At 39.2% G+C, this 12,558-nt stretch overlaps 1 protein-coding gene across 1 annotated transcript in view; it reads right to left on the bottom strand.

Annotated features, from left to right (window-relative positions):
- The window catches only part of LOC134542233 (autophagy-related protein 2 homolog A), a 110,845-nt gene that overhangs the window by 82,949 nt on the left and 15,338 nt on the right, over positions 1-12,558 (bottom strand). Inside the window, exons 6-8 of the mRNA XM_063386324.1 lie at positions 5,182-5,411; positions 3,421-3,575; positions 372-501 (exon numbers count right to left, since the gene is read on the bottom strand). Coding sequence (XP_063242394.1) covers positions 372-501; positions 3,421-3,575; positions 5,182-5,411 — 515 coding nt within the window. The remainder of the gene's footprint in view (positions 1-371; positions 502-3,420; positions 3,576-5,181; positions 5,412-12,558) is intronic.

Below are 12,558 nucleotides of genomic sequence, written 5' to 3'. Positions count from 1 at the left end.
ATAAACTAAATATTCATGTTACTACATTAACTTTCCTTTAAAATATTTTTGATCAATTTATTAAAAGTGTTCTCTATGACACAACAGGTTCCTTACTGGTTCTCATTTTTGGGTTCGGCCGTACACTGGCCCCAAACAGCCAGTTCTCAAAGTGTGCCACTCACATAAACCATGATGCATACAACTATATGCCAAATATCCCACTAGACTTATTGCATGAACTGGTTGCCTTAAATTCGATATTCTTTAACTATTCCTTTAAGATACATGTTTCAAATATGTATTACATATATTTTTAATGTTTCATTTAGGGATTGTAATATTTTAAGATAATAATTCTGTATTGTAAGTTAGAACTGCCGAAGCCTCACCTGGCAGTCTTGAGGTCGCTGCTGGCGCTGCTGACGGACGAGCTGACGGAGCCGTCCAGGCTTGTGGCGGTCGACAGAACACTGTCACCGAGCGCGGTCTGCATTGGCAGGAACTCCTCATCACTGTCTTCTGCCGACATGCAGGCCACACAGCACGCTCCACAACCAAACTCGCTGAAGAATGCACTTGTCACTGAACTGTTACGTGTGAGTGTGCGCCACTGGTATTTTCTCTTAGCAAGCTTTAATTCGTAGAATCATCCAGCAGCATTTTAAGTAAATCACCTTTAAATCAACTACTTTATTACAAAATAATTTGACAAGAACATTTACAGTATAAACCCACGTACCACCCGCACCTTTTTTAAAAAAATCAGGTTCGAAAAAGTAGGGTGCGGGTGTTACGTGGGTCTTGGGCCATTTTTGGACGATGACGAAATAACGCCGGCGCGACTGGAGGGTAGGGGAAAAGGATGGGAAGGAAGCGGCAGACAGTCAAGGTCGCATTCCTCACAGCGTTGTCACACTGCAGCTTCGCCGGTTACAAACGCGCGCTCCCACGCACTATCCTATCCTCATTTGCAAAGTACCCAGTGGTTTTACACGTGTGTTGGCTGCAAGTATTGTAATGAATCGTAAAAAGTTGCGTTCTTTCACAGTTGTGGAAAAATTAAAAATAATCAGTGAAGCGGAAGAAATCGGTTACCGTGCTGCTGGGCGAAAATATGATGTCGACGAATCATGCGTGAGGGATTGGAGGAAAAGTAAAGACAAACTGCTTTCGGCCAGTGGCGATAGACGTGCGTTCCGTGTTGCGGTAGCAAAGTTTCCGGAGGTAGAGGAAAACTCTACGACTACATACAGGACAGACGGCAATTCGGGTACGCTGTAAGCACGGAAATGTGTTCGCTAAAGGCGCTGCAAATTGCTCGTGAACTTGGCGTGAGTGAAGGCTTTAAAGAAAGTAGGAACTGGATGCGCAGGTTCATGGTAAGAAAGGGTTTGTCCATGAGGCGGCGTTTACCGGCAAGATACGATGAGAAAGTAATAGCATTTCAGAGGCATGTGTTAAAGCTGCGGAAGCTGTAGAATATGCCACATTTAGGCACAAGGTTTTTTATTATGCATGTAATAAAAATAGTTTTTATTATGAGTGGCTAGGACTCGCGTGCTTTATCGTTTATTTGTTTGAACGAGGTCATTGCCCAGCGCACGAATATGGATGCGGAAGATTGTAACTGTAAACAGCTGGGAGCTGGGCAAGGTCATGCGCGCACACGGCGTGTTGTTATCGTTCGCGCGCGCCGATGCCACGTTCTACTCGCGCGATGTTGCCACATTGCAGTTGCGTGCCTTCTGTACACTTTTAACACAAATGCTGAGGCTGTAATACATAGCATAGTACTTTTTTGGTAATTCTTCACGATTTGTTACTGTTTGAAAGGAAAAGAAATCAAGACTAAATTAATTTTTTCCGTGCAGATTTGCAATAAAAACATTTTTTCCCACCATGGCATTCTAAAAATAAGGGTGCGGGTCTTACCCGGGGGCGGGTGGTACGTGGGTTTATACGGTACCTTACTTGAGCCCATTGTAACAGATGTGCAAATGTCCTTAAGCCAATTATTTTTCCTTTGCGAAGTATTTCAAAGGAGATTCATATCTCCGCCGGGCAAAAGTTCAATTTTTAATACCGTAGACTCCCGATCCTTCGAGATAACAACTAGCAAGGGGTCCACAGACAACCAAAAAACACTATTAAAGCAATGTCGAGAAAACAACTTTATTTTTAATCACGACCTGAAAACATTTACTGAAGTGTTAGACTAATTTACAGAAATGTTTCAGTACAGATCACTAAAACATAGCAGTATTTTACGTCGCAGTATTTTACATCTAGCTGGTCAATAAATTATTTTGTTTTAATTTTTGCACGGCTGTGCAACTGGTGGGTATTTACGAGTGTCAAGATACTTGTTTGCATGTAAAATTGAACATTACTGTCTAAAAATTACGACAGAAACAAATACTGCTGCGTTGCAACTGCTGCCTTGGAACTACGCAGGCCAGTTATTACTCGCGTTGAGTCACAGAACAGCTGCGCCGTGCCAGCGCCAACCTGAGCACAGTTCACAATGTTACGTGGAACATTAGTGCACTGTGGCTTACAAGGGTACGTTTATAATTTTCTCTAGCAGTTTCGGAGTTCATGATGCATACTAACACTTACCAACTATGTAGGCACTATGTTTGGAAACATTTTTCATCTTGAATCACAACAATAGATCCCAAAAAAAAAATTCTAAAGTTATTTATGTGTTTATGGTTTATGGAAGCGAAATATGGCATGGTTAACCCACAAACAGGATAAACCTCACCCAGATATTCAGGAGTCTACTGTACTTCATTCTCATGAAAACTCCAGCGAATGCCTAAATCTCATTTAATAAGGAGTTAATTGTATCACTTTAGCACTAAAACTGAACAAACGATTAAAAACCAATGTCTATTACTTCCAATACGGGAGCGCACGGTAGAGCATAATTAACTACATATATTCGGCCACGACTGAGGCTATGATACATTTTGGTTGAGCTGTTTCTGTTACTGGTTGACAATTCATTTTTTACTTTTACTGTTTTTTCATATGCCTGAGGCAAGTGTTTTGTTAAAGATTCAGCAATTTTTTTTTTTAATTTTTGTTTGCACACGTGGTTCCGACTCAGTCTCATTGCACATAGAAGCTCCAGTGTTTCAAGCAAAAAAAAAATATATATATATAAAGAGAGACAGAGAGAGAGAGAGAGAGAGAGAATGTTATTTATCCTGTGCCTAGTGATTATTATATTACCAAGTGGCAAACATTGTCTTTGTTTATGTTCACGAATTCTATGATCCGACAAATTCTATTATCCGGACTATGTTAGGTTCGGACGAGTCCAGATAAAAAGCTAATCTACGTTACTTTAAATTTCTAGATTACAAATATTTGTCCATGGAGCTAGTGTAACTGTAGACATGACTGTACGAAGAATGCACTGGTACAGACCGAGCGAGGCGGAGGACCAGCCCTTCGCGAGCTGCAGACCCACGCCCTGCGCGCCCAACGGCACGGTCAGCTGGTTTTGCAGCTCCTGCTCCACGCGCTGGAAGTCAGCGGCCCGCATGGGCTTCTCCCCGCCGCGCGCGCGTCCTGGCACGTTGCTGCAACACCACACACTCCCGCTCGACGCCGGTGCCATGACGGAGCTCGTGGTTACACCGGCAATTCTAAATGAGCAAGTCTGCTAAAGAAAATACTACATAACATCATTCTAAAATTAACTAACGTTGACATCGGTGCCGTTTTTTTTTACACGGCAACGAGCCGAGACACGGACCATAGAGACTTCACGTGTATTCTACTGGAGGCAGATTCATAGCGCGACTCATATTCGAGGGCAACCCTTACCATGAAAATGTTAAGATATTTTTTCCCAAAATTAAGGGTGCGACCGATACGAAGGGGGAACTGTCTGCATCTAAATATGGTATTGACCCAATTCACCAGACAAAAAAGTAGGATCACAAATCAGAGAGCGGCAGGGGCCTAGTATGCTACACAAGGAATACTGTGTATTTACCATCAGAAGAGTCGCCCCTGCCTATTGATCACAGTTATAATTGGGGGCATAAAAATAGTAAGGGTCACCCTTGAATATGAATCGCACCATATATCTGTCTACAGTGGAATAAATGTTAAGTCTTTGTTCCGTGTGTCATGTTGTGTGTCTCATCTTATTGTTGCGTATGATATTAACCCTCAATCATATTTTAGTCTGTTTCTATTCTACTTTATTACTGTGTAGAAAGGAGTAAGGCCTGACCACTTTTCTCCAGCTCTCCCCTACTGCTTTACAACCCCCTCATAATAACAAAAAAAAAGGGCAAGTATCCCTTCAACGGGCTATTGTATTTTTTTTAAACCAGTCCTCTTCCAGAATAGAAAAAAAAAAAAAGGCAGCAAGCTACCCTTTCTTGTCAGTTTCCTTTATTAAAACTAGCATGCATGTGACAGTGTCAGCGAGAAATTCCCGAGGGAGCTGAAGAATGTAAAAAAGCTCTGTGAATTGCTGCTTGCAAAGAACCAACGATGGCTGTAGTTTTGTCTTGAAATATTGCATTTGAAAGCTGAGGAATCTCACGCAAAAAAACAATTATGTTGGTCACAGTTGCATCTTTAAAACATGTTGAAATGGACACGTAGAGATTGTGCCCGTTCATGTATATTTTTTACAAGTAGGATGAAGGGAAGGGTGAAGGGAGGGAGGGAGAACTGTCACACACACCCACACAAACAAGCTTGTTTATTTTTTTAATTTTCCCCTCCGCCAGCCCAGCAAGACGTGTCACTCCCAGACGACGCCAGCTGCAGCTGGACGACTGGTGCGGCACTAACAAAATGGCACCATTCCTGGTGCTTTTCACGCACTGCTCAGATATTTTAACCAAACAATTTATACTTACTCATAACATACTTATTAAAAAACCGACACAGGAGAGCTATTTACACACACATTCAAGACACGCTGCAATTATAATTTTTTTTTTTTACCCAAAGCTATAAATTTGCGTAAGAATCGCACTACACTATATTAAAATAGAAATCGGCATAAAATATGCTAGCCATACGCGGGTAAATACAGTGATGGAACATGGTATTTATGTTTAATACAGCACATCCCCACTCGTAAGGTATGACCTCCCATCTCCGCCAGGAGTCTTAACGCTCCGTGCTGGAACACACTCCAGTGAGCGTGGCAAGGCGCACCTGGTGTCCTGAGTGTCGGGCTGCGCCAGGCCGCGCGCCATCTCCAGCACGGCATGCAGCTGCCGTGGCGACAGGAAGGCCGTGAACGCGCCCAGCGTGAGCTCCAGGTCCACCTTGGGGCCTGCCACCCCCTCTCCCTGGCGCAGCCTCACGCGCAGCTCCTGTCGGCCCGCCAGCTTGCCGCACAGCACCGGGCGTGCCTCCCAGCCAGGGTCGGTGCCCGCACCGGTCTGCGCACACCACACGCTGCGCTCCTACATGCGCACATCTCACACAGGCGGCCAGCCTGGCGCACAGCACCGGGCGTGCCTCCCAACCAGGGTCAGTGCCCACTAGACATCTGCGAATTGTGATTTTTCAGTTCGAATTTTTTTCGAATCGAATTTCAAAAAAATTCACGAGTTTTGAATTTTTTTCGAATCGAATTTGGGAATATTTATTAAAATAACATAGATCGTTAAAATTTTTTAACATACCACCTTTGAAAAACTTGTCACATAATTTACAGTTTAAATCAAGTAACTAAAATTAAAGTGAGACTATTTTGAAGAAGAACAACCAAATTCTCAAAAATTAAAAAAAAAAAATAAAAAATAAAAAATTATATGTCTATAGCACTAACATAAATAACTTCGCAAATCATTTTAACTTGTCATGGAGAAAGGTGAGTTCATCGACATGGTGCGGCAACAACAATTCTCTGCGGCTGGTAACTATGTTGCCTGCTGTATAGAAAGCTCTCTCATTTGCCACCTTATTTAGCATGTTTGACTTTCAAGGATAAAAATATTAATAAAAATATCACAGCATAAGGAAGTGGTACCAAAGAAAAAAAAAACAAATTTACAGTTTTTATCGCGTAAGCATCGCACATTTTATTCTAAAATCAAGTTTATAATTAGGGGTGAGACCGTGGTTTCACTCTTAGCTGAGTTTTGAAATAAACAAACACCGTCGTATCACTGCGCCGCGTCAGCAAGTGATAGGCTGAATTCATCTTGCGCGCCAAGCACTAGTTGCAATACACAAAATTCAGTAGTTGGTGCTAATAAAAAAACGGAGAAGTAATATAACAGGAAGCACCGTAGCACTTTGTTCAGCGTAGGTGGTTCATTTGCGAAGAAAAAACTATGCACTTTACGCCTAATAGCCATCTTCACAAAAACATCACAAGTTTTGATAACAGGATAATCAAGTTTCCTTTTCTTCCCGGGAGTTGTTAATGTCGCAGTGTCCAGTAATTCTTTCCTTGCACGACGCACACTGCTCTTCGAAACACTAGTAAATTCCGCAGTTAAACTTGCGATATTGTTGATACGACAATCCGGATATTTGTCTGAAAATGTTTTTAAAACATTCAACACAATAGTTTTCTGTGCACTTTTCAAAAGCTTTCCCGTTCTGTGCTTTACAAAACTTTGTCCGGCGTCAGCCATAACAAACCAGGTGCGCGCGAATGCAAAATACAACTGTTGCACCGGGCATCAACTGTACACTGTACACATGGCGTCTGAGTCATTCCGTGTGAAATCACCAAGTTGAGGTTGCTCGACTATTTTTAAAAAAATTAATATTTTTACCACATATAACCTTATCAATGGGTAGTTCAAAACCATATTCATTTTATTTTTGTGTGCCACCATTTTCAGTAGAGGCTTGTATATCTTCCCAAGTGCGTGCTCTAACAGTGGTTTGCAGTGGTTTCAATAAAAGGTCATTGTTGACATTGTATTAAAGATAGAAGGTTCTGGTCTTCACTGAAGTAAAGTAAACATTGTATGGTTACCAAAAATGTCTAGAAATAAAGATATAATTTTGTTTAACCTTATGTGAAATGACCTTGAAATTTGTCAAAAATGTTATAAAAATTCCATTTTGAACATTTTTTTAAAGTGACTTGGAGTTGGAACCACAGGGCAAATATTTTTTTGCAATAAGTATGGATGGCAGACTTTCCAGAAAAAATGAGATAATGTGTGGGTTTAAACTCCTTCCTGGTTTTCTGTTGCATTAAACTTCTAAAATTTTCATTTTTTTGAGTTTTTCAAGGTCAAATATCTCAAAAGGGGGACCAGGTAAAATTTTTCTGTTTCCACTATTTAGTACACCTACTGGTACTTAACAAATTCTGCAAGTTTCATTTTGTGGTTCAAACAGGTGTAGAAGTTACAGGCTTTGAAACTTGGGTAAAAAGTTGCATTTTACGTAGAAAATAAAAATTAACAGTGGCTCATGTTCACATAGTCTTTTAGTGATTTTACCTTTAAGTTAAAACAATTTGTAGTGCTAATAATAAAAAACATAAAACTCACCCTATTACATTATCCAGATTTGCAAACCACAAAAAAAAATGTCAGCTGCAACAGATTTATTTTACAAGTTTGACCCGCAGTTTCTGAGAGTTCTATATTTTTCTCTTCAGTTATATTAAATGTTCTACCTGTTATAGTAGTGAACTCTGTAGGTTTCAAAATGTCTAGAACATTCTTCATCTCCACCCATAAAACATCATCTTTTGTTTTACTGAAGCTTGTAGATGGACCACCTGGTGTGTAGAAGACCACCTTGATATCACTGTTTTCTTGAGAAACCTCACAAACTCTACCAATATACCATCTGTTATCATAAACACACACAACAATGTCGTTTACTGAGATGTCACTAATGTTAAAAACACCAGTAGTGCCATCAATTGGATATTCTTTGTGTTTCGTATCAAACGATGCTGAAATGATGCTGTATTGTATTGTTGATGTGTTCTTCGGTTTAAAACAATGTTGATCTCTAGTGCTTAAAATTCTTTTAGCATTATCAAACCTGCTTTTTAAGTGAAGATCTGCCTCCTGAACTTCTCTTTCTCCCACAAACACAAAATTTATTCCTTTTATGTTTTCCACACAAAATTGAAACATACTCATTGGTGTTATGATATGGCCTTCTTTCGGTCGCTGTAAACTTGTCTTAGCCACCAGTCGCTTGACAGTTCCACCAATACCATCACAAGGCCCCTTTCCATGACTTGTTGCAAAGAAATGCCACTCTGCTTCTAATCCAAAATCTTCTTTATGCTTGCACAAGTTAGAAAAATTGAACCTGTTCTTGTATTGAGCAGCCGATCCATCAGAAAAATAGGCAACTCGATTCAAATTAGGAATAAGGGACTTAACAAAGTGTATCAACTTTGTTTGGAATGTGTACACAGCAACTGTGTTATGATTCATACAGTCACTTATAACACAAAGGCTCTTAGTACACAAATTCTTAGCATCATCTCTGTAGTACACACAGAAGGGATGAATTGTGGCCTGAGAATTCATCCAATGATAACTCTGGATCTCATCTTGGATGATAAATGTATAGTTTTCTGAGAAATCCAGAATTATTACACATTCATCACTTTGTAGATTCTCTTTCTTACTTTTCAGAAATTGTGATTGACTCTGCGAGATGAAATGGTGTTTCTTCAATGCCATTAGTTTACTAACAAATTTCTCTTTGAATTCAGCATGTGGTTCTACTATCGTTACAAGTTTGCAATGGTCTGCTACTATCCACTGACTGTATGTGATATCGTCATCATCACTGACACCCTGCAATAGTTCATCTACTTTCAGGTTTCCTACTTCAGGACAATTTGGGCACTCTCCAAACATACAATCTTCACTATTTAAATCACACACAATATTTTCAAGAAGGACCTTCCAGTCATCTGTTTTTACTGCCATAGTCATTAGTTTGAAATTTTGGTGAATTGAACATACACAAACAGAATGAGTGCCACTAGCTCCTGCAAGGATGCACCACTTGGGACGCAGAATACAGAATGTAGAAAACCCAACCTTTACAGATTGATGCTCTTCTCTAAACTTTTGGTATAGTTCTTTTAAATTACACAGAATTAAACGTTTTTGCTTTAGTTCTTTCTTCCCATCATCAAGACGAACCGATTTTGTATCCTTCATTCCAGGACAGATTCTACTAACTTCATCGTTTTCATAAAATTGAACAACGAGATCTCTAGTTTCTTGAGGCAATTCTTTCCCTTTTTTCTTAGATGTGAGCTGTGGAATAACACCACGTTCCTTAACAATTTCACGTGTTCTTCTAACCAGATATTCGCTTACATCTAACTCATGTGCAGTTCTTTTCATTGACCAGCTTTTTGGCACTACACTAATGACTTGTATTTTCTCATTGTTGGATGTACAGGTCTTAATTCTTTTCTTGAGATTTTCAATATGAATTTCCATGTCTTTTATTGCAGTATCAGCTATTTCTTCATCATCCTCATCTTGAGACTCACAGGTGATGGTAAAAGTGTCGCTTAATTTTTTCTTAATTGCACAAGAAAATTTGCTCACAGTTCGTCTAACTTCTAGATGTTTTTTTGTATCACTAAGTTTAATAATTTTAGTTGGGGAAACTCCTAAAGCAGAGCCAGCTTGATTGATAGACTCTACAACAATTTCAGGTGCGGTGAATAGTTCTTCGTTATCACAGTTGCTAGTACTAGTACCTAAATTCCCCTCAACATTACTTGAAAGTTTTTTATGACAAGAGCAACAAACAGATTTGCCAGGAATCAGTGATGGCCATCTTTCAGACAACTCTACAGTTATTTCCCTTAACTGTTTTTTGATAACTTTTTTATGGTATGAAAATGGATCGCAACACGAATTTCCAAAAAGATGATTATACTTGTCCAGATATTTTTTTTCGTGGAAAGTACACACATTAACAATGTTATGTAACTTACTTCTTTTCTTAAGAAGGTCAATTTGCGATTTAGTGAAGTCTGATGATAATTTTAGGTAATACTTGCCATATGAATCATTTTCACAATCTTCATGTGTAAAAGTACCCAAAGAACACTCCATACTTCTGGTAGATAGTTCTACGTAGTCACTTTGAGACAGAAACTGCAGGTAACAACTAAGTAGCTCACTTCAATGCAGAATTGTAACACATACCAGCAATACTTGTGTGGAGCCAAATAAACAATATTAGAGTAGACAGCACATACAAAACCACAGAACACAAACACATCTTTACTCCTTGGCAGCAGACACAAGACTAAAGTGGTTGGCTGCAATGCACATATATTCAACTTGTCACAACTTGCTCTTTGGATGGTTACATCAGGTTTGCTTGTCACAACTTGTCCATTCATGCCTCCTTACAAAATGATTTATTTTTAACTTTCCATATGTTACAACTCAAAGCCTTATATTATATTTGCACTTCATAAGAAATAAAATAAACATTAATAACTGTTACACAATTTGATTACAGTCAAGTAATTAGAGCTAAAATATTACAACTTTTTACCTAAGTTTCAAAGCCTTTAACTTCTACACCTGTTTGAACCACAAAATGAAACTTGCAGAATTTGTTAAGTACCAGTAGGTGTACTAAATAGTGGAAACAGAAAAATTTTACCTGGTCCCCCTTTTGAGATATTTGACCTTGAAAAACTCAAAAAATGAAAATTTTAGAAGTTTAATGCAACAGAAAACCAGGAAGGAGTTTAAACCCACACATTATCTCATTTTTTCTGGAAAGTCTGCCATCCATACTTATTGCAAAAAAATATTTGCCCTGTGGTTCCAACTCCAAGTCACTTTAAAAAAATGTTCAAAATGAAATTTTTATAAAAATTTTGACAAATTTCAAGGTCATTTCACATAAGGTTAAAAAAAATTATATCTTTATTTCTAGACATTTTTGGTAACCATACAATGTTTACTTTACTTCAGTGAAGACCAGAACCTTCTATCTTTAATACAATGTCAACAATGACCTTTTATTGAAACCACTGCAAACCACTGTTAGAGCACGCACTTGGGAAGATAAACAAGCCTCTACTGAAAATGGTGGCACACAAAAATAAAATGAATATGGTTTTGAACTACCCATTGATAAGGTTATATGTGGTAAAAAAATTATTTTTTTTAAAAATAGTCGAGCAACTATTTAATTAAACATTTGGTGATTTCACACGGAATGACCCGTCTGCTAAAATCATTGTAAGTAAATACTTGCTGACACATTAAACTGTATTGGATATTGATGGTGAAACGCTATAATGCTATATAACAACAATTGTTATAAAAAAAGGCAGTGTAAAAATACTTACAAATGGTACGTAACCAAGGGACTATTTCTTGCGCAAGAATAATGTGCGCGGCGGCCGGCAGCCAATGTAAATGTTTGTTTAAAAGAGGCTTTGTTTATTCCAAAACTCTGGTAAGAGAGAATGGAGAATACTATTATGCAAAAAAAAAAAATGTTAAGTAATCCATAAAAAAACAACCTATTCATGGAAAGTACGTTTATTTAAAAGTAGACTTTGCGAAAGCAGGCTAAATAATTTAAACTGATGAGTGATGCAATAAAACCATTTTATTGAACGTAAAAAAAAAGACCCCGTAACAAGTACGTGATTTGTAACTATACGCATAACGATCGTGCGGGTTAACTCGGTTACTGACAGAGCGTGCGCGTGCATGCAGTCTGCGAGCTATCGATATCAATTTTCGACTACGTGCGCGCGCTCTTTACAGGAATACAGGAATCAACACAACCAAACTAGCGCTGCTTACGTTTTTATAAGCCGTATAAAGCGACTCCCGAGACGTTAAAGATGAAGTTTTTAACTTTTAAGAACGTCTTTAAAACACGATTTACATATAAGATTACTTCGTAATAGGATTAATTAAGTTAGTAAGCAGTTTTATCAGAACGAACGTCGTAAACTGCGTAAAGCAATAGGCGCGTTGTAAACAACGGGAATTCATTGCATTACATCAAATGAGAGTAAAACGGGACAGAAATAAAATGGTTAAAATAACGTGAAAACGTAAATAACGGTAACGTAAATTAGGGGTTTCGATGTATAATTTTTTGTAAGTGGAAGATGTAATCGTCCATTTACATTTCTTTTAAACATGGGGGAGGGGGATGTCTTATATTAGTGTACCCGGGCCAGATTTTGCAAGTCGAATTATTGTAAAATGAATTCGATTCGAATTTACGAATCAAATAGCAAAAAATTCGAACTCGAATTCGAAAATTTCGAATATTCGCAGAACCCTAGTGCCCACACAGGTCTGCGCACACCACACGCTGCGCTCCTACATGCGCACATCTCACACAGGCGGCCAGCCTGGCTCACAGCACCGGGCGTGCCTCCCAACCAGGGTCAGTGCCCACACAGGTCTGCGCACACCACACGCTGCACTCCTACATGCGCACATCTCACTCATGCGGCCAGCTTGGCGCACAGCACCGGGCGTGCCTACCAACCAGGGTCAGTGCCCACACAGGTCTGCGCACACCACACGCTGCACTCCTACATGCGCACATCTCACACAGGCG

Source organism: Bacillus rossius (assembly GCF_032445375.1).
Source record: "Bacillus rossius redtenbacheri isolate Brsri chromosome 4 unlocalized genomic scaffold, Brsri_v3 Brsri_v3_scf4_2, whole genome shotgun sequence".
Classification (NCBI taxonomy): Eukaryota; Metazoa; Arthropoda; class Insecta; order Phasmatodea; family Bacillidae; genus Bacillus; species Bacillus rossius.
This window is presented reverse-complemented; position numbering and strand designations above follow the sequence as displayed.